At 44.9% G+C, this 21,429-nt stretch overlaps 1 protein-coding gene and 1 long non-coding RNA gene across 5 annotated transcripts in view; one reads left to right on the forward strand and one right to left on the reverse strand.

Moving 5' to 3' along the window:
- Positions 1–21,429, forward strand: part of SPPL3 (signal peptide peptidase like 3) — a 62,578-nt gene that overhangs the window by 8,155 nt on the left and 32,994 nt on the right. The window contains exon 1 of one of the 4 annotated variants that reach the window (XM_035099418.2): positions 16,076–16,489. The exons of the other annotated variants lie outside the window; for them this stretch is intronic. Within the exon in view, the coding sequence (XP_034955309.1) occupies positions 16,467–16,489 (23 nt within the window). The 5' untranslated portion in view covers positions 16,076–16,466. Of the gene's footprint in view, positions 1–16,075; positions 16,490–21,429 lie in introns of those variants that run through there. 4 annotated transcript variants of the gene reach the window in all.
- LOC118076571 (uncharacterized) lies at positions 9,770–16,015 on the reverse strand. The gene is made up of 3 exons (XR_004691511.2): positions 15,933–16,015; positions 12,827–12,934; positions 9,770–10,486 (listed from the first exon to the last, which is right to left on the reverse strand). It is a non-coding gene; the product is annotated as an uncharacterized LOC118076571 (long non-coding RNA).

Here is a 21,429-nt window from a genome sequence, read left to right on the forward strand (position 1 = left end):
GAATGATACAAAGCTCAGTGGCGCTAGAGCACCTGCTCATAAGCAGAAGCAGTCCCTGGCATCTCCAAGTAGAGTTGGGAAATACTCTTGCCTGAAACCCCAGAGAGCTGCTGCCAGTCAGTGTAGACAGTACTGGGCGAGATGGACCAATGGTCTGACTTGGTATAAGGCAGCTTCCTATGTACCTTTGGGACGTGGCTGGAAAGTCTCAAAAGGGCTGGCCCAGCACATTCTGGGACGTAAATGGTCCTGTCCTCCTCAAATGGTTCTCTCCCTCAGCTCCTAACTCATTGGGTCCATCAGGAGGTTGTCTTCTGGAAGAAGCACTGTTGCAATGAAAATAAGCTGCGGAAGGGCATGGCCACGCTGTTGGTGATAGATTTGACTTGAGGATGACAACCTATCTGTCCCACACTCTGCTGCCACCAGGGATGGGTGGATCTGTCAATCTGGGTTTCCCTCACTTGTTCATATTTCCAAGTGTAAATTCAGTTCTTCATGTTTCCATATCAGTTTGTTGTTGTTTTTAAAGTCTCCTAAATTTCTCCTAATTTGCACATTTTTTTATCCTTCTTGTTGCTACTTATAAACAGCCTTTTCCCCAGACTCCTACTCAAGGGGACTTACACAAATTAAAACAACAGAGATGAAATACAAAAAGCTAAAAAGACAATAGTTTAAAAGTAATTAGACTGAGTGTCTAATAAATTAAAACAATATGCACATTTCTATGCAATTTTCCATAATATGTTATATGTCCCTATGTTATTTTCTTCTAATATATGCATGTTTATGCACACTTTATCCCAGTCAACACATTTTTTTTCACATTTGTTAGCTAGCTAGAGAACTGCACTGCAAAATTTGGAAAAGTGCAAATTTTGAAGGATGGTTCTGCATTTCGGTCTGTGTATTGTTTCAGAAAGTGCAAATTCAGTAGGTCTGTCTTTATAGGAGAACTAAAATGACTTCCAATGAAAAACAAACCTGAGTAATCCAAATCCCAGGGCGGTTCTGCAATTACACGTTTCCATCCATGTTTTAAAAAATAAGATAAAAGACAAGTATATATTGCAGCTACACTGAGGAGATGTGATAGCCCTCTATTCAAATATCTAAAGCGTTTTCACATGGAGAATGGAGCAAGCTTGTTTTCTCCTACTTCAGATGCTAGAACCCAAACCAATGGATTCAAAGTTACAAGAAAGGAGATTCCAACTTAACATCAGGATGAATTTTCTGACATGAAGTTCTATTTGACAGTGGAACAGACTCCCACAAGAGGTGGTAAAACTCTTCTTTGTTGGAGGTTTTCAAACAGAAGTAGGATGGCCATCTGTCATGTATGTTCTAGTTGACATTCCAGTGTTGCAAGGGGGGACTAGATGACCCTCAGGATCCCTTCCAACTCTATTCTATTATAATAATAATTCTATTATTATTTTTTATTCTGTTATTAGGCAGGCACCTTCACAGTACTCTCTGGCACCTGCTTACAACATTTTGGCTTAGACAAGTCTATCCAGATGTTTAGAAAGTTGATTAGAGTTTTATTCTTAGTCTATTGTTATTTTAACTTTTCAAAAGTGTTGAATTATTGTTGCTAATTATTCTTATTGATAATCTTACTATAATCTTATTATTTATTTATTATAATTATTATAGTAACACTTTGAACGTAGCCTGGTAACATCTCCACCCCTCTTTTGCAAAAGAGCCCAGGTTGGGAAATAAAGCAGCAAAACAGCAGAACTTTTAAAAAACATTTCGGAACATCTGAAAACATTTCAAAGCAATTCAGTATCCTCACAGTAAATAATTTAATGGCTGCCAACAGTGCTATTTTTCTAGAAAAAGAGGTGTTACTGCCAGAACTCACTGTGAATTCCACCCTTGTTCTCTTAGAATGACAATGGTGCCCACCCGAGAGGTGCTGGAACTCTGTTCCGGCTGGAAAAAAAAAGCCCTGGTTGCCAGTAGCAGTATCTGTCAGCCCTCAAAGGCCTGGGTGAACATGATTTTCATCTTCTACTGGGAAGGTGTTCCACAAACAGGGGGCCACCACTGAGAAGACCCTGTAGTTAATCAGCACCAACTGGACAGTTCCATGTTGTGGCACCACCAACAGGGCCTCCCCTGCTGATCATAAAGCCCAAGATGGTTGATATTGAGGGAGGTGGCCTGCCCTTGGATACCCTAGTGCAGAGGTTTTCAACCTTTTTGAGTCCATGGCTCCCTTGCAAAACTACATTCTTTCTGCGGGACCCCTGGGGGGCTCAGGAGCCCAGTTATGTCACCCCTCGCCTGCAGAATTGGCAGCCTCTCACCCTTTTTCGAATACCCTCCCTTGTGGAGTGTTCCCTCTTCCTCCTCTCCCCTCTCCATGGGACTCCTCGGGGCAGCCGCTGCTGCTGTTACCCCTGGTCTCTTAGACCCAAAGAGAGGCACCTCCTCCCACTGCCCCACAGGGGCCTGGGACTTGTCTGTCCATTCCCAGCAGCAAGGGCTGGTGGACTGGCTGGGATCCCTCACCCACTTGCTTGCTTACTCCAAAGCCACCTCAGCTCCTGGCAACCAGCACCTCCTTGCCAGCCCCAGAGGCACCATTTGCCTGGGGAGCTTGTAGCCAGGGCTGTTGCACAAACAGCCGCTAGGGTTGCCAGACTCAATAGAGGACAGGACTTCTGTGCCTTTAATTGCCCTGCTCTATTTTGAGTCTGGAAACCTTAAAGAGAAACCAGCAGACCCTTTGTTTAATTTCCAAGCAAAGGGTCTGCTGGTTTCTCTTTAAGGTTTCCAGACTCAAAAGAGAGCAGGGTAATTAAAGGCACAGAAGTCTGGGATAAAGTATACAACAACTTGAAAAGGATGCTGAAATTCACATTTGAAAAGAGCCCAGAAATTTTCTTGCTAAGTATGATCCCGAGCAAAATACCAAAAGACAGAATTAATATTCTGCTTTATGCCTGCGCAGCAGCCAGGACACTAATCGCACTAAAGTGGAAAGGGGAAAACTTACCAACGGTTCAGGAATGGGAGGGAAAAATGATAGAATATTTGAGGATGGCGAAAATGACTGCAATAATTAGGAATGTACCAAGACAGAAAATAATGGGGGAATGGAAATATGTCCAAGATTACTTGGAAAAAGAAAATATAGAGAATAAGATAGTGATGTGCTTAGAGTGAAGGTATAAGGGGAGAAGATTAATTGGTAAATACGGAAAGGATTTAAGATTGGAAAAGTAAGAGGTATAGCAAGGGAAAGAGAATAAACAGAGGGAAGCGTGTGATAGATGGTTGGAAGTGTTCTTTTTTCTTTTCTTTTCTTTTGTATATTTCTTTTTTTTCTTCTTCTTTTTTCTTGTATTTTTTTTGTATTTTTGTATGTTTGTATGCTCTCCTTTTCCCTTTTTTTTCTTTTCAAGAAATTGGTTTGTAAGAAGAGAATGGATGCATTATGTATTGCTTTATAATTTTTGTACACCTCTTTTATTATGATTTGAGTGTGATTGATATTCATATTTGTACTTTGATTTTAAAGAAATCATCCTATATAATAATGTCCATGTTGTCCCTGCGTCCAGATGTCCCGTGTGTCCCTGGGGTACTGCGCATGTCCCCCAGAGACACAGGGATTGGACGGAGGGACAACCAGGGACACAGGGATTGGACCCGTGCTCTCGGGACACAGGGAACAGCCAACTGCCGCTCCGCCAACCGCCGCTCCGAAGCCCAGTCTCATGCTGGAGGTGCGCGGTGAGGCGGCGGGGGAGAGAAGCGCTCCCCCCCCCCCGGCAGCCTTGCCGCACACCTCCGGCATGGGACGGCGCTTCCTCGGGGAACCCGAGGAAGCCGAAGCGGCAGCGGGCGCGGAGGGAGGCCCGCTTTGGCTTGGCAGCGGCGGGAAGAAGGGGAGGAATTCCTCCCCTTTTTCCCGCCACCGCCAAGCCAGTCCCGGAGCCGAATTGCGGCGCGGCGGGGTTTTTCGCTGTTTGCCTCCCCCAGGGGAAGGCAAACGGCGAAAAGCCCCCGCTGCGGACTGGCTTGGCGGTGGCGGGAACATCCCGCCACCGCCAAGCCAGTCCCGGAGCCGAATTGCGGCGCGGCGGGGTTTTTCGCCGTTTGCCTCCCCCAGGGGAAGGCAAACGGCGAAAAACCCCCGCTGCGGACTGGCTTGGCGGTGGCGGGAAGACCCGCCACCGCCAAGCCAGTCCCGGAGCCGATTTGCGGCGCGGCGGGGTTTTTCGCCGTTTGCCTCCCCCAGGGGAAGGCAAACGGCGAAAAACCCCCGCTGCGGACTGGCTTGGCGGTGGCGGGAAGACCCGCCACCGCCAAGCCAGTCCCGGAGCCGATTTGCGGCGCGGCGGGGTTTTTCGCCGTTTGCCTCCCCCAGGGGAAGGCAAACGGCGAAAAACCCCCACTGCGGACTGGCTTGGCGGTGGCGGGAAGACCCGCCACCGCCAAGCCAGTCCCGGAGCCGATTTGCGGCGCGGCGGGGTTTTTCGCCGTTTGCCTCCCCCAGGGGAAGGCAAACGGCGAAAAACCCCCACTGCGGACTGGCTTGGCGGTGGCGGGAAGACCCGCCACCGCCAAGCCAGTCCCGGAGCCGATTTGCGGCGCGGCGGGGTTTTTCGCCGTTTGCCTCCCCCTCAGGGGAAGGCAAACGGCGAAAAGCCCCCGCTGCGAACTGGCTTGGTGGTGGCGGGAAGACCCGCCACCGCCAAGCCAGTCCCGGCAGGCCGCTTCCTCTAGCGCCCGTTTTTAAACGGGCTAAAATCCACTAGTAAATATATATTTTAACCTTAAAAAAAAAGGCACAGAAGTCCTGTCCTTTATTGAGTCTGGCAACCCTAACAGCCGCACAAGCCTTTGGGAGGCAGAGAGGCAAGAGGACATCAGAGGAGGGAGGGAAGGAAGGAAGGAAAGAGGGACAGAGGCTAGTGTTGCCCCATGGCTCCCCTGACAATCATTCAAGGCACCCCAGGGTGCCACGGCACACTGGTTGAAAACCTTTTTCCTGGTGCTTTAATAGACTATCTGTGTATTACATATACTTCTATTTGGCAGCTCAGGTACGCAAAATGAAAGAGATCTTGACAGATCTCATCCTGCCCCTTTACTTCCTGGCCTGTGATTATCCCATTATAAGACAAAGCCAGGTGTCTCTCTCTTGATGACTGGGCTGATAGCTCCACCCAAAGTTTCTACGCCCACCTGTCCTCAGCAGCTGACAGGTAACTCGAGTGAGTTATACAACCTGGCCAGAACCAGCTTTCCGCAGGGAAACTTGCCATGTCCAGGGCTTGGCTTATGGTTCAGAAGGTTTTTGGCCGAGTGGTCCTCAAGGCATTCTATATTGATAGCCATCTGTCAGGGATTCTTTAGTTATGATTCCTGCATTGCAGGGGGCTGGTCCCAAATTACCTTTTGAGTCTCTTCTAATTCTAACATTCTATGATGGCGACTTACAACAGCCTGGTGCATGCCCGCACCCATGTTTTTTGGACTACATCTCCCATCAGCCCCATCCAGCATGGCTGTGCTTCCATTAACTCCAGCATCGTACGGCTGTGCTGGCAGGGCCTGATGGGAGCTGTAGTGCAAAAGATGCTTTAAATGTACGAGGTGTATTCAGCCAAGCGAACACATGCAACTGCTTCAGCGTAGGTGCTGAGTTGGGGCTAGAGAAGTTTAGAAGCAGTGAGCAAATCCGAGAAACACAGGGCTGGGGGTTTCTGTCCTTGACTGCCGGCTTTCTGATTCTTCTTTTATCCAGGACGGAAAGGCAGAAGACCGAAGAAAAATGTGGATAGGATGTGCACATTGTTGGTATCGGAAAGAAGAGTGCCACTTAGTGGCCAAACTGACCTGTTGCACTACTTTAAAACAGCCTGTTTGGTGCATCGGATGCAGGAGTGAGGAACGTTTTCAAGTTGAGGGCCACATTCCCTTCTGAGCAACCTTTCGAGGGCCACATGCCAAAAGTGGCCAAGGCCAGAGGCAGAATAAAAAGTGGGTGGAACAATGAGTGCAAACTTTGCCTTTGTACAGTAGGCTTGTTTCTACACACCTCACTCTCTCCTCCACCCAGACAAGCAAGAGGCATGATCAGAATTCAAGGGGACATTAGGGCTGGGTGATACCTGGTTTTCAACATCGCAATATATCACCAGCTAAAGATCGCAATATACTTATATATCACCATGTCTGAAAGGATGGAGCTATGTAGAGGCATTGGTTGGCTTCACAGTTTTTCCCATATTGTTTTTTTGCATACACACAGTCTCACAATACAGTATATTGCCAGGTCAGAAACTATGAAACCAATATCATGATATGGACTTGAAACCGGCTTTGGGCGATCTATCACCCAGTCCTAACACATCATGATTCGCCAGGTCAAAAACTATTGCTAGGTCGAAAACTATGAAACCAATATCATGATGTGGACTTCAAAACGGTTTTGGAGGATATATCGCCCAGTCCTACTGTGGATATAATTGGATCTCGCCTATTGACTCTAACAACACTTTGAAAGACTTGTTTTTTGTTTGTCCCCCCCCCCCTAGATAGTGAGGTATATTTTGAATGAATGAATGAATGAATGAATGAATGAATGAATAAATGTATATAAAAATTGTGTAGATCTGTCATATTTTTTACATTTTTCTGCACCTTGAAAGCACATGTTAAGGAAATTCCCCCCCCCCCCCAGTATTCTGGGCACTGTAGTTTTCCCCTCACAAAGTTAACAGTTCTAACAAGCCTTAACAAACTACTATGCCCATAATACCTTTTGGGGGGGGGATGCCTTTTGAATGTGAGAAAAGGATCCTGGACCAGGTGGAACTTCGGTCTGATCTAGCAGGCTCTTCTTAGGAAGCGACAGGACATGCCCAGTTCGAAACAATTATGTATGCAGTTAAACTTTCAAAGGTCCAGACCAGACCATGGGTAGGCAAACTAATCTGGATCCGGCCCAATCGCCTTCTAAATTCGGCCCACGGACAGTCTGGGAATCAGTGTGTTTTTACATGAGTAGAATGTGTGCTTTTATTTAAAAATGCATCTCTGGGTTATTTGTGGGGCCTGCCTGGTGTTTTTACATGAGTAGAATGTGTGCTTTTATTTAAAAATGCATCTCTGGGTTATTTGTGGGGCATCGTTCATTTCCCCTGCAAAAAATATAGTCCGGCCCCCCACAAGGTCTTAGGGACAGTGGACTGGCACTGTGCTGAAAAAGTTTGTTGACACCTGGTCCAGACAGCATTGAAAGCAGATGGGTCTTTTGGTATCACCTCAATGCCATCATGGATGCACAAGTCACAATAAAATGGACCTTGGAGGAGGGGCTCAAAGGCTGCTACTCAAGTGTTCGATTCAGTTGCTTGTTAAAAAAGGAAGCCACCTTGTGTACTGACCTTTTCATTCCCTAGGAGAGGAATCATTTCAAACCAAAGGAGCCTCAAAAAAAACCCATGTGCCCTTAATTATCAAACCACTAAAATTGGTTCCCACTGATTAATCAACCTGTAGCTGGTGCCCCAATGAAAGCTTGCTATCTCCTATCTCCTCCAGAACTACTCTCAAAGAAGCCCTGCTTACGTCAGCAGTAAAACAAGTGTAAAATGAGCAGCAGTTAAAAGTCATGTGCAAAAATTGTGAAACTTGGGCTCCAACCTGTTTCACTTCATCTTCCCCCCCCCCCATCTTCCCTTCAGTGTGGGAAACATTCATTTGCCATAGGCCAGACACGACTAGCCCAGTTTCTGTCCTGTCCCAGTGGGGGGGAAAAGACTGCTGAGGAGGAGCAGATGAGGAGGCTTAACAGTGTTTAAAGTAGATGAAGCAATTCCACTCATTATCATTATGATAATAATAGTAATTATGCCATTAACCTTTCTAGCAACTTTCCCAAGAGAGCCAGCAAGTGCTGTAATGCAGACACATGATAATGATTCTGTGGTCATACAGGCTGCAATCTTCAAACCACTTACTCTGAAGTAGTCTTATTAAAGTCCCTTGGGCACTTCTCAAGGGTAAGAAGTTGGACGAGACTGTGTTTAATGTATTCACTTCAGGGTTCTGGAGTGATAGGGAGTGTGCATCCTCTGTGTGTGTGTTGCAGTATCTTTTCCAGTCCCTCCTCTTTCTTCTGATAGACAGAATCATTTGGTGGGTGTGGGAAATGCATTATTTACCTGTACAGTGGTACCTCTACTTACGAATGTTTCTACTTACGAATGGAGCTCCGTCCGCCATCTTGGATGCGGTTTAGATAGGATTTTTTCTACTTACGAATTTTTAGATAGGGTTGCTTCTACTTACGAATTTTTTCTCCCAATGCATTCCTATGGGATTCGACTTACAATTTTTTTTCGACTTACAAATGTGTGTTCAGAACGCATTAAATTCGTAAGTAGAGGTACCACTGTACAGTGGTGCCTCGCAAGACGAATTTAATTCGTTCCACGAGTCAATTCGTTTTGCGAAAAATTCATCTTGCGAATCGCAGTTTCCCATAGGAATGCAAATAATTTTTTTTTTGCCCATAGGAACGCATTAATTAAATTTCAATGCATTCCTATGGGAAACCGCGATTCGCAAGACGAATTTTTCGCAAAATGAATTCGTCTTGCGAGTCACCATCAGATCGCAAGATGCATTCATCTTGCGAAAAATTCATCTTGCAGGGCATTCGTCTTGCGAGGTACCACTGTATTATTAAAACTGCAGAAATGGCAGTTTCACTGGGTTTTATCCAACTAATTTTTTTTCTCAGAGTAGATCAATTGAAATTCATGGGCCTAAATTAGTCTGAGCATTAATTTCAGTGGACCTACCCTTAGGACACTTGACTATCACTATCTTCAGTTGTATTCCAGCAAATTAAGGGTGCACAATGAAAGCTGATTTGGAGCGCAAGAGCCTGCTGGTTAAGGCCAAAGGGGAACCCACCCAGCTCAGCACCCTGTTCTCATAGTAGCCAACCCGATTCCCCAAAGGAAAGTCCTTGACCAGGACCAGAGAACATCAGCACTACTCTCCTCAATTGTGATTCCCAGCAAATGGTATTCAGAAGCATTGTTTCCTAGTATTATCAACCTTGGTGAAAGTCAGTGTAAAGAGAGAGAGAAATGACAAAAAGGTTTTTAATTTTTTAAAAAATACAATACATTGTTTAAATTGAAAAATATTTATTTCATTACAGATACCGTAATATAAATCTGTATATATGATATGATATGATATGATATTATAAATGTCTTCTTCTTATTATTTGAATTTATATACCACCCTATACCCAGAGGCCTTAGGGCGGTTCACAGAACAAAATCAAAATATAAAACCACAAAATATATATAGTGGACCCTCTGGATACAAATTTAATTCATTCCGGGGGTCCGTGCACACCCTGAAAAATCCGTATCCAGAGGCACCTGTTCTGTGCATGTGCACGGGGCGGTAGCCCACTTCTGCGCATGTGCGGCTGGCGGTAGCCCGCTTCTGTGCATGTGCGGCCGGTGGTAGCCCACTTCTGTGCAGGCACGGCTGCCGACAGCCTTCCCATTATTTCCAGGTTCGCCGTGTGCGTATCCTGAAGAATACGCAACCAGAGAGGTACGTAACCCGAGGTTCCACTGTAATCAAAATAAAAACAACCCAATAACTGCCCCTCCAAAAAACACCCACATTTTAAAAGGACATAGGATATCAGTCAAATCAACCCAAGGCCTGGTTAAAAAGGAACTTTTTTGCCTGGCACCTAAAAGTGTACATTGAAGGTGCCAGGCGAACTTCTCTGGGGAGAGCATTCCACAGATGGGGAGCCACTGCAGAGAAGACCCGTTCTCATGTTGCCACCCTCGACACGAAGGAGGGCCTCGGAAGATGATATCAGGATCTAGGTAGGTTCATATGGAAAGAGGCGGCCCTTGAGGTATTGTGGTCTTAAACTATTCAAGGCTTTATAGGTCAAAACCAGCACTTTGATTCGGGCCCAGAAACTAATTGGTAGCCAGTGCAGTCGGACCAGGATCGGTGTAATATGCTCAAACTGTCTTGCTCCGGTGAGCAACCTGGCCTGAAGTTTCCGAACCGTCTTCAGAGGCAGCCCTACGTATAACACATTGCAATGATCTAACCTTGGAGTAACCAGAGCATAGACAACAGTAGTTAGGCTATCCCTGTCCAGATAGGAGCGTAGCTGGGCCACCAGCCGAAGCTGATGGAAGGCACTCCAGGCCACTGAGACCACCTGAGCCTCGAGCGACAGCAAAGGATTCTGGAGTACCACCAAGCTACGAACCTGCTCCTTCAAAGGAAGTGTAACCTTCAAGAACAGGTGACCTCCCAGCCATCTGGTCTAGGGAACCACCCACTAAAAGTGCCCCAGTCTTATCTAGATTGAGTTTCAGTTTGTTGGCTCTCATCCAGTCCATTACCGAGGCAAGACACTGATCCAGCACTTCCACTGCCTCACCTGCAGATGTAAAGGAGAAATAGAGCTGAGTGTCATCAGCATACTGCTGGCAATGTACTCCAAACCTCCAGATAGCCCCACCCAGTGGATTCATGTAGATGTTAAACGATGTGTGGGATAGGATTGAGGCCTGCGGAACCCCACATTGTAGGTTCCACGGGGCTGAAAAGCATCCCCCAAGCAACACCCTCTGGAAACGTCCATCCAAGTAGGACTGGAACCACCGCAAAGCGGTGCCACCCACGCCTAGTTTGGACAGCCGCTCCAGAAGGATACCATGGTCGATGGTATCAAAAGCTGCTGAGAGGTCGGGAAGAATTAACAGGGACGTGGTTTCCTTGTCTCTCTCTCGACAGAGGTCATCATAAAGGGTGACCAAGGCAATTTCTGTGCCAAAACCACGCCTAAACCCTGACTGAAATGGATCCAGAAAAATCAATTTCTTCCAAAAGTGCCTAGATCTGGTCTGCGACCTCTTGTTCCAGAACCTTGCTCAGGAAAGGAAGATTAGCAACTTGCTGGTAGTTAGTTAGGTTTGTCCGAATCCAGGGAAGGTTTCTCAATGAGTGGTTTTACCACTGCCTCTTTCAAACAGGCATGGACCACCCCCTTTTTTAAACAGGAATTGATCACCTCCCTGGCCCAGCCAGCTGTTCCCTCCCTGCTGGTTTTTATCAGCCAAGAGGGTCTAGAGCAGTGTTTCCCAACCTTGTGCCTCCAGATGTTTTGGGACTACAACTCCCATCATCCCTAGCTAGCAAGACCAGTGGTCAGGAATGATGGGAATTGTAGTCCGAAAACGCTGGAGGCACAAGGTTGGGAAACACTGGTCTAGAGCACAAGTGCTTGCCTTGACTGATCTGAGCACCTTGTCCACATTCTCGAGCCTTACCAGCTGAAATTCATCCGACACAACAGGACTAGACTGTGCTCTGGACGCCCCATGAGATTCATTTGCTATAACAGCAGTCAAGGTCTTGGTGGGTGCAAGCAATTAATATAACTAATAATTAATATTAGTTATATTATTAAATTGATTCAATTAGATATATGAAGTATATTATTTTTATCTTACCAGTAGATACATCATTGTGGGGGAAAACCATGTACATAAAAGAAAAGCATCTTTTTGGAGATCAGTGCCCCTTATTTGAATTATGGTGCTGGATGAGACTCTTGAGAGTCCCATGGACTGCAAGAAGATCAAACCTATCCATTCTTAAGGAAATCAGCCCTGAGTGCTCCCTGGAAGGACAGATCGTGAAGCTGAGGCTCCAATACTTTGGCCACCTCATGAGAAGAGAAGAATCCTTGGAAAAGACCCTGATGTTGGGAAAGATTGAGGGCACTAGGAGAAGGGGACGTCAGAGGACAAGATGGTTGGACAGTGTTCTCGAAGCTACGAACATGAGTTTGACCAAACTGCGGGAGGCAGTGCAAGACAGGAGTGCCTGGCGTGCTATGGTCCATGGGGTCACGAAGAGTCGGACACGACTAAACGACTAAACAACAACAACAGCCCCTTATAACCCCCCCCCCAATTGAAATTCAGAGAATCTTCAACAAAAGGGGATACCTGTTTGCATCTTTTGAAATTAAAGAGGCAAAACCTGAGTTAAAACTGCACTATCCCTGAAACTAAACCCATGGCTAAAGCCATATAACTTTTTGGGGAAGTCTTAACAGCTGTCAGAACTGATCTTCTTTCTGGTGTCTTGCAGGTGCTGCCCAGTGTACAATTTCCAATTGTATTTGGCTGTATGTTATCTGCATTGGCATCTTTTGTACCATCAAATGCATCACCGAGAAATTTAAACCACCTGACACCTGTCAAATAACAGTGCAATCGTTTAAAGAAAACACCTCCTCTGTACAAATGGTTAAGAGTGATGATACTTCTGCTTATTGGCAGAATATGATTACATACTTGGTGATTGACTATAATGGCAATGTAGAAAATGTCCACCATTGTAAGAGTACAAAGGGTGACTTTGGGCCAGCCACTGCCTCTTAACCTAACCTACTTCACAGGGTTGTGGTGAGGATGAAATGGGAAGGTGGAGAACTACGTGTGCAACCTTGGAGGAAAGGAAGAATACAAATGCAATAATAACTAACCATATTTTAAGCAAAAAATAAAAATAAAATCCTTCCAGTAGCACCTTAGAGACCAACTAAGTTTGTCATAGGTATGAGCTTTCGTGTGCATGCACACTTCTTCAGATACCATGCACACAAAAGCTCATATCTATGACAAACTTAGTTGGTCTCCAAGGTGCTACTGGAAGGAATTTTTTTTATTTTTTGTTTCGACTACGTCAGACCAACACGGCTACCTACCTGTAACATGTTTTAAGCAGTCATTGCAATTGTTCCTCTTAAGCTACGGTAAGTGGGTGTCCAGAGATCCAGAACAAGGCTGTGTGTGTATACCTCTGGTCGCTTCACCTGAAAAAGGTTATTGCAGAATTGGAAAAAGTTCAGAAAAGAGCAATAAAAAGGATAAAGGGGATGGAGCAACTCCCCTATCAGGAAAGATAGCAGCGGTTGGAACATGATAGAAGTTTATAAAATCATGCATGGAATGGGAAAAGTGGATAGAGAAATGTTTTTTCTACTTCTCTCATAACAGTAGAACTTATGGACATCAAACGAAACTGAATGTTGTTAAGTCTCAGGACAGATGAAAGCACATTATGGAACTTGCTCCTACAGGGGGCTGGGATGACCACCAACTTGGATGGCTTTAAAGGAAGACTGGACAAATTCAGTAAAGCATCAACCATCAAAATTTTATTGCATTAGCCGGTTGGCCATAGCACATAACACATAAAACATTAATTATAATAGTAATAGTAATAATAATAATAATAATAATAATAATAATAATAATAATAATAAAAGTGGTAACCTACCGCTATTATACAGAACATATATCAAACACTTACAAAACATTGGGTATAAAAACATGCAATATAAAACAGAATTTGGTAAAAACTAGGATGCATCATGTGTGTTTTGTCCACTGGGGAATGTTTAGTGAGATCCGCGTCTAGAGAAAGTTAGCCAGTTGAGAGAGCTCCGAGTTTCAGGGCCTGCAAGATATAGATGGCCACTCTGCGGGTAACCCTGGGGTTAGCGTCCACCAATAGAAATTTCATGCGGTCGTCTTCCAAGGCAATAAGCGAAGGAATTAGTATGAGGAGCCTTGGTCTTATTGCGTCGTATAGAGGGCAGTGAAAGAAAAAATGGATAAAATCCTCTATCTTTCCCTTGTTGCACGGGCATAGTCGGAGATCAGGGTGTGTGTTGGAAAATATACCCTGTAAAAATGCTGTGGGAATGGAATGGAAGTGGGCAAGTGTGAAGGCCCTTCTTTGTGAAGGGTTCGTCAGGTCGCTCAAATAGTGAGCCACAGTAAGGCATTGATAGGCTATTAGCCACAATGGCTACCTATGCTCTCCTTCCACAGTCGGAGGCAATAATGTTTTGGAATGCCAGTTGCTGGAAAGCTTATGAGGAGAGAGTGCTCTTGTGCTTGGGTCCTGCTTGCAGTTTTCCCACATGTATCTGGCTTGCCACTGTGAGAACAGGATGCTGAACTACATGGGCCATTGGCCTGATCCAGCAGGCTCTTATTGTCTTCTTAATTGGAGAGTTCTTGTCACGGACTCTAGAGAGCTTTAGGGGCATCAGGACCAAAGGTCTACATATTTCCAAATTCCTCATTCCCACTGTATAATGCAGCTTCCTATGTTCCCATCGTTTGAACTACACCATTGCATAATATACATAGGCTGCAGGAACAGCTCGTCCACTTTGTATGCCAGCAGCATCTTTAGATAATAGTTCTGTACTTCCAGGAAGTGTGAAAAATATTTGGGAAGCACAAGTACCGGTAGGGAGGAAGGACAAAACAGTTTACTGGTCTTCATTGATGGCTGTGAAACGAAAGGAACCCAAACAAATAGGCAGAGACAGCAAATTACAGGTTTCTTATAATCCTCTTTCCTGTTGAGTTCAACAAGAGGAATGCTGAAACTGAGGAGGAGGAGGAGGAGGAGGAGGCTGACAGTCAGTTCCAAAAGAGAAGGCAGGAGGTGGGAGCTGGCTGAGGGCAGAATAAGGTTGGTGGGGCAGTACCCCATTTGCCCTAATGGACCAGCCTCCACTGTTCACCCACCAACTCTTAGAACAGAATAAAACTGAATAGAAACCCAAATTGAAGCTTAAAAACAAAATCCCACATATGGACATCTCCAAAGCCTACAATCAGATGTTTCAGCTGCTGTGGATGGCAATAAGAAGAGCTTGTTGGATCAGACATAATGGCCCTAGTCCAGCATCCTTTTCTCACAGTGGCCAACCAGATGTCCCATGGAGAATCCCGCAAAGCAGGACCCCAGTACAAGAGCGTTTCCCCCTCCTGCGATTTCAGGCACCTGGTATTTGGAAGCATTGCTGCCGCTGGAGGCAGAGAATACCCATCACAGCTAGTACCCATCGATAGCCCTCTCCTCCATGAATTTGTGTAACCCACTTTAAAAGCCATCTAGGTTGGTGGCAAGTTCTGTAGTTTTAACTATGCGCCACGTGCTCACTAGACGACCTTGGGGGCCAGTCGTGAACTCTCAGCCCAACCTACCTTGCAGGCTTCTTGTAGGGATTAGATGAAGAGAACCATGTATGCTGCCTTTCAGGAAAAGGCAGGATGCAAAAGTAACAAATATAACACAATACTGCACAATGCTATAAAATTATTGTAATTGTTTTAGATCCTCCTCCTAGATTCTTTTTAAATTCTGGTTTCTTATATATATATATATATATATATATAGCAATTTTATTGAAAGTTCTTTTAGCATTTTAAAGACTAACTTAAGATTCAAACTCATTTATAAGAAAATAACAAAAAACGATTATCCCTAAAAAGGAAAAATAAAGAAAAAATATAAAACAATTTTTACAAAACACAATTGATTTTTTAAAAACGCTGGTTTCAATGTATGTAAGTGTGGTTTTTTTGCTTAACATATTTTAAGTTGCTATGGCAGAAAAACACCGCCTAATAAATTTAATAAATAAGAGTAACAATGCTATATAATGTATATGTGTATATTGCCAGCTCATATATAAACCGCACGTGCTAATAACAAAGTAATACTAATAATATTCGCTGGTGCGAGTGAGCGAAACCGCCCGCCAGGCCCGCCTGCATTTTCCGAAGGAGCTTCGTCGCACTCGTAGATCCCGGCGGAGGAAACAAAAAAGAATCCACCGCTGGTGGAAGCCGCGCAGGCGCAATGAGATCATCTTAATAATCCCCGCCCCCTCTTCTCCTTAAACTCGCCTCCATCTGCCGGTTCACCTTCATCTCAACAATATCCCACAGCGTGCTGCGCGCCGGCCCTCCAAACAAACACATAAAGACAAAAAAAACCCCTACCTCTCTCTCTCGACTCCTTCTTCAAAGGCCGCTGCGTCGAAACACGTGAGCCTGTTGTGAGCACGTGATCCGCCAGCGCCGCTAGCCTGGTTTGGTGTGCGCGCGCGCTCCCCTATCAAGCCCCGCCCCCTCGCTCTCCCTTCCCCCCCCCGCCGCCCGAGGACGCGCGGTCTCGCCTTCGGAGTTGTTCGTTGGCCGCCCGTTTCCCCTCGCACACCTTGGCCAGCGCCGCCGCCACCTCCTTGTAGTCGTAGCCGTCGGTCATGAGGCCCGCCCGCCGTCGCTGGAGCGCGGCCCAGCTGCCGCCGCTGCGGTTTGTGTGGCGCGGCTGCCGCTGAGGCGTCTCCGCCAGGGCGGAGGGGGTTCCCTTCTTCGCCTCTCAGTCGCCGCCGCCGCCGAGGCCGCCATGTTGGGCCGGGAGCCGCAGCGGGGCCGCCGCTGAGCCCTCTGAGAAGGGGAGAGGGAGCCAGGAGGACACGACGAAGACGACGACGGGAAGGACGAGGAGGGAGAGGAGCGGCCGGCGCCGGCGCCATGGCGGAGCAGACCTACTCCTGGTGAGGAGGCACCGCTGCTGCTAGGCCTCTCCCGAGTGGGGGAGCCTCTCTCTGCCTGCCTATGGAGGGGCTTCCATGGAATGCCCATCACCGTCGCCTCGGCCTCTTCCCTCCCGCCATGGGAGCGAGAGCTCTCGGCCTCAAAAGCAGGCCCCGGCCCTTGGCTGAAGGGAAGAAGAGAGAGCGGGGCAGGTCTTTCCTCCATAGGAATAGTTATCTCCCCACAACCCCCCTGAGCGAGGTGGCTCTATACGTATTCTACTACTGCTGCTGTTAAAGGCACAGGAGTAAAGGCCCATGGGGAAGTTGGCATCTAGCAGCCGCCACCCCTCCTTTCTCTCCCCCCCTCCTTTTCCTGACCTACCCCGCTTTAAACCCACCAGGAGGATGCCTCCTACAATGGACGTTCATTGCTGTGTGCATGAGGGGATAGGACGTAAACAAGCAGGAAAGATCTGCCCTTGGGAAAGGCCGAGCTGCAGCAACCTGTTGAGAGGTTGGCAGCCTTGCGCACCTCCCCCAACCCTATGTTTATTTTGTCCCAACTTGACACTGTGTCAGAGAGAGAGAGAGAGAGAGAGAGAGAGAGAGAGAGCAGTCCTGGCAAAGCTGCCCTTGCTGGTTCCTGCGACTGGCTTGGCAACCTCACTTGCCTCCTTTTGCAGCTTTTTGGGTTGTTTGTGTTTTGGAAGTGTCAAAGCATACTATGGGGGTGGGATTCATTCATAGTTGTCTCTTAATTCCCAAGTTCTTGAAAAGTAGCCTCGTAATAATGATCTTTTGATAACTTGAACTTTTTACAAATTACTGTGAAGAGCCTCCTGATTCAGATGCATGAAGTAAGTAGGCAGTGGTGCATGGCTGGTGTGTATTCAGTATGTGTTCATGCATCTTGCAAAATCTGATTCTCATACCATAAAAAAAATATAAGTGTATATATACACTAGTTTCACTTCTCCCCGCGGTGCTTGCTACAAAAGATCCTGTTACAATAAACTACAGTCCTTGGGTTTTAAGGTGCCACAAAATCCCAGGTGCACAACATTGGGGTGGTGATGTATTTCACCACTTGCTAGGCTGAATTAGAGACACCTGCCTGTATGGTGCAATCTATTTTGCCATCAACCAGTTGTTATTTAGAAGCCTGGTAGTGAAAGAGTCTCTGAGAAGATAATTTCTTACATTAAAAATGCAGAAGTGTAGAAGCATCTTTCTCAGGGTCCAGGTGCAGTGTACCTGGATTAAAGGAAGAAGACAAATACTATAAGCTTACGTTCTCTTGATGATGTGGTGGTTATAATTTGCTTGGTTATGGTGGCAACTCCAATATCAGCTTTTGGTGATTGTGAAATATTCTCTAGTTTGACACATACCTTGCAGATGTAGTCATGTTCTGATCTCTCCCGGCTGTAATAGAAGAGATTGTGTTTGAAAAAAGGCATTCCTATTTCTTTGCATATTTACTGAAAAGTAAGTATCACAGACTTATTCCTGAGCAGCTATGCATAGTTACAGCCTGATCTGAAGCAGGTTTGCTTGAATGCAAGGTGGATGGATAACATTGGAGCTAATGCCACACAAAGTGCTTAAGAAGAAAAAACAGTTGTTGGATAAATAACAGTGTTTTCTACTTAGTGCCTTCTATTATACATTATCTTTGTGATCGTTGCAACAACCTACTATATCAGGTTAGGTTGATCTCATGAGCGCTGACTGAAAGTTCTCAACCTATATAGAATGGAGTTGGTTTCTTATCAGACATTGTTATTATCCCACATTAGGAGATTAAGTGAATGACCTGAGTTGGACTGTCCAGGGACTTCTGGCTCAAGTGAAATTTGAACTAGGGTCTTGGTTCATATTCTTAGTCCCTTTGCTAAACTAAAGGGCTAGCTAGACTTTACTTTCAGTTTCCAACAGTTGCCAGCCAGATGCCTCTGAAATCGCGCAAGAGGGTGTGATGTGAGTATCATCCTCTCTTCCTCCTAGAATCTGGTACCCACAAGCACACTTCTTCTAAATATAGTGTTTCATAATAAAATTACAGGGAGCTAGGTTTTAAAGTGATGTGATCATCCAAGAAATGGTGTGTGAATCCTGGATGATGACTTAGATGGGGAAAATAATGGTCAAATCAGTTTTTAACTTTGAACTTTATTGGTTGGTCTTGGGCACGTGGGAGTGACCTGGTTCAGATGTTACAAACAGCCGCCAATCCATGTTTGATGGTGAGGCTTGTGTTTTGGACTTCTTGCTTTGCTTTGCTATACAGTGGAACCTCGGTTTATGAACACCTCGGTTTATGAATTTTCGGTTTATGAACGCTGCGTACCCATCTGGAACGGATTAATTCATTTTCCATTACTTTCAATGGGAAAGTTTGCTTCAGTTTATGAACGCTTCAGTTTATGAACAGACCTCCGGAACCAATTACACCCATGCTTCAGTTTATGAACGCTTCAGTTTAAGTACTCCGCGGATCCGTCTGGAACGGATTAATCCACTTTCCATTACTTTCAATGGGAAAGTTTGCTTCAGTTTATGAACGCTTACTCCACGGACCGTCTGGAACGGATTAATTCACTTTCCATTACTTTCAATGGGAAAGTTCGCTTCAGTTTATGAACGCTTCAGTTTATGAACAGACTTCCGGAACCAATTGTGTTCATAAACCGAGGTACCACTAACTATAGTTTGCTGTAATGTCCAAATCAGGTAAACTGGGATGGGAAACCTGTGGCCCTCCAGAAGTTGCTGGATGCCAACTCTCATCAGCTCCAGTCAACATGGCCAAGGGCCAGGGATGTTGACAGTTGATAGTTGACCAACATCTAGAGGTCTAAAGGTGAGCCAACCTTGAGGTAAGCTATGGTTACTACAAACCAAAGTTTGCTTCCAAATCAGATTTCAAACTATAGTTTCTGTTTTGGTGTGGAAGCAAACCAATAGCTGTAACAAACCAGGGATAATTGAAGGGGAGATGTGATATTTCATTGACAGTCTACCCTTGACTGACGTATATTCTGAATAGTGTCCGAATAGCTCTTATGTGCATCCTGGGATTAAATAGAATGTAGAAGGAAGGATATGTGTGCACAGCTTTTCCAGTGTTACTGGAGGTGCTGAAGAAGCAGGTTTCCTGATGGTATGGAAAACCCAGTAATGTGGGTTTTCTAGAAAATTTTCTAGAAAGCCTTCAAGCAATTTTACACAGAGCTAAGTGGGCCTTGTTGAGCATGTTTAGTTGACTTGCATTTATATACTTATTTACAGCACTATTACTGTAAATGCTGTTTTACAAAGAACAGGTATGACAGGTCCCAAGCCCAAAGGGGCTTACAGTCTAAAATAGACGCAAGGAAACAACAAAGGAAGGGGATTGGAAATGGAAGGCACAGGATTGCTTTAATGACATGTGCTAGGGGGGTGATGAAAAGCTTTACCAGGAAGGTTGAGTTTTGAGGAGGAATGGAAAAGAGGCAAAGTCATAAACCAAATTAAGAAATAAGGTCATGCTAATTTTGCATCCTTAATAAACGCATGAAAAGCTTCCCGCACAAATAGCTGAATTGAAATTTTAGGTTTCCCTCCCTCAGTAATGTTCACTTGTGCTGCAGTCCTATAGGCTTATGTGAGGTTTTTTTTATTGGAATACTAAGATGTAATAGCTTATACGTCCCTTACATTGTTTAGATTTTAAATCAAAAATTAAAGACACTGAAAACTGTTAGTGTACTAAAATCAGATATGATCGAGTCCAGCCACCAGTCCAAAAACTGCAGGTCAGGTCAGGTTTTTTTTTAACTTGCAAGGAGCTTGTGCATGAAGCACCCCTACTTTTGAGTGCAGTTTTTTACCTATGAAGGCACCCTTGGGCTGCTCTCTCAGCTTAAGGGAGACATGGAGTAGGCAGCTTAAGGAAATTTAAGGTTAGTTTTAACTTGTTTTATTTTTCTTGTATCTGTTTACTGTACATGACTGAAGCGTTAAGTGGCATATAAACTGGGGAAATAATAATATTAGAAAGCCTGAATAGCTCTTCACAGAAAAATATATGATATCTAGGGATAGTTGCGTGAAAAGCATTAATTAAAATTGTAGTTTTAGATCTATATAATATTGTAGGCATTTCAGTTGCCCAGTCTGATTTGTTATATTACTAACTGATTTCCTGAAATAGACATGGATATTTTTTTGCCAAAAATATAGCAATGAATTTTCTTCCAGAAAAAGAGACCCCCTTACATCACTGGTCCTTATGCACATACACCTCTTACACGTGCAGGATCTATTTATAACCTGAATGTAAGTAGTGGGTGGGAGCTGTTGCTATGATCCCACTTCCCTCCATTCAAGTGTGCATTCATTATCCTCAGTTTGTCATCTGAAAAGGACTTACAGTTTGCAGTAGCCATAGTTTGCATGATTTGGATGTCTTAGCAAATTAATACTGAGAGAGGTAACAGTGTTAAGTCTGTTGCAGCAAAAAGCAACAAAGACTCATGTAGCTCCTCAAAAACTATCATATATTATGGTACAGTATAAGCTTTTGTGGACCAGAATCCACTCTATCAGATGGCAATTATCATTTTCATGAACTAGACAGGAGGGAATGCATAAATCTGAGGCCTAACCCTGCTGGGCAAACTGGTTTCTTCTTGATATCTAAATCTCAGCCTAAAATACTTTGTAGAATTGTTATGCTGAAACACTGCTTTGAGGCAGATAAAATCAGTGTTAGAAACTCATATATTATAAGATAGGTGTCAAATGACTCCTTAAACCAAGGTTAAAGTTGCTAAAACAGAATATCTAGTTGCCATTTTTGGCGAAGACAGCTCTAAAGTTTATTTTTTAAATGATGGACTGAATGTGATTGATTATCAGTTAAGAACCTGATAACAGCTAGGTTAAGAACTTGGAGAATTTAAAGAAAAAAA

The sequence above is a fragment of the Zootoca vivipara genome, chromosome 17 (genome assembly GCF_963506605.1).
Source record: "Zootoca vivipara chromosome 17, rZooViv1.1, whole genome shotgun sequence".
Classification (NCBI taxonomy): domain Eukaryota; kingdom Metazoa; phylum Chordata; class Lepidosauria; order Squamata; family Lacertidae; genus Zootoca; species Zootoca vivipara.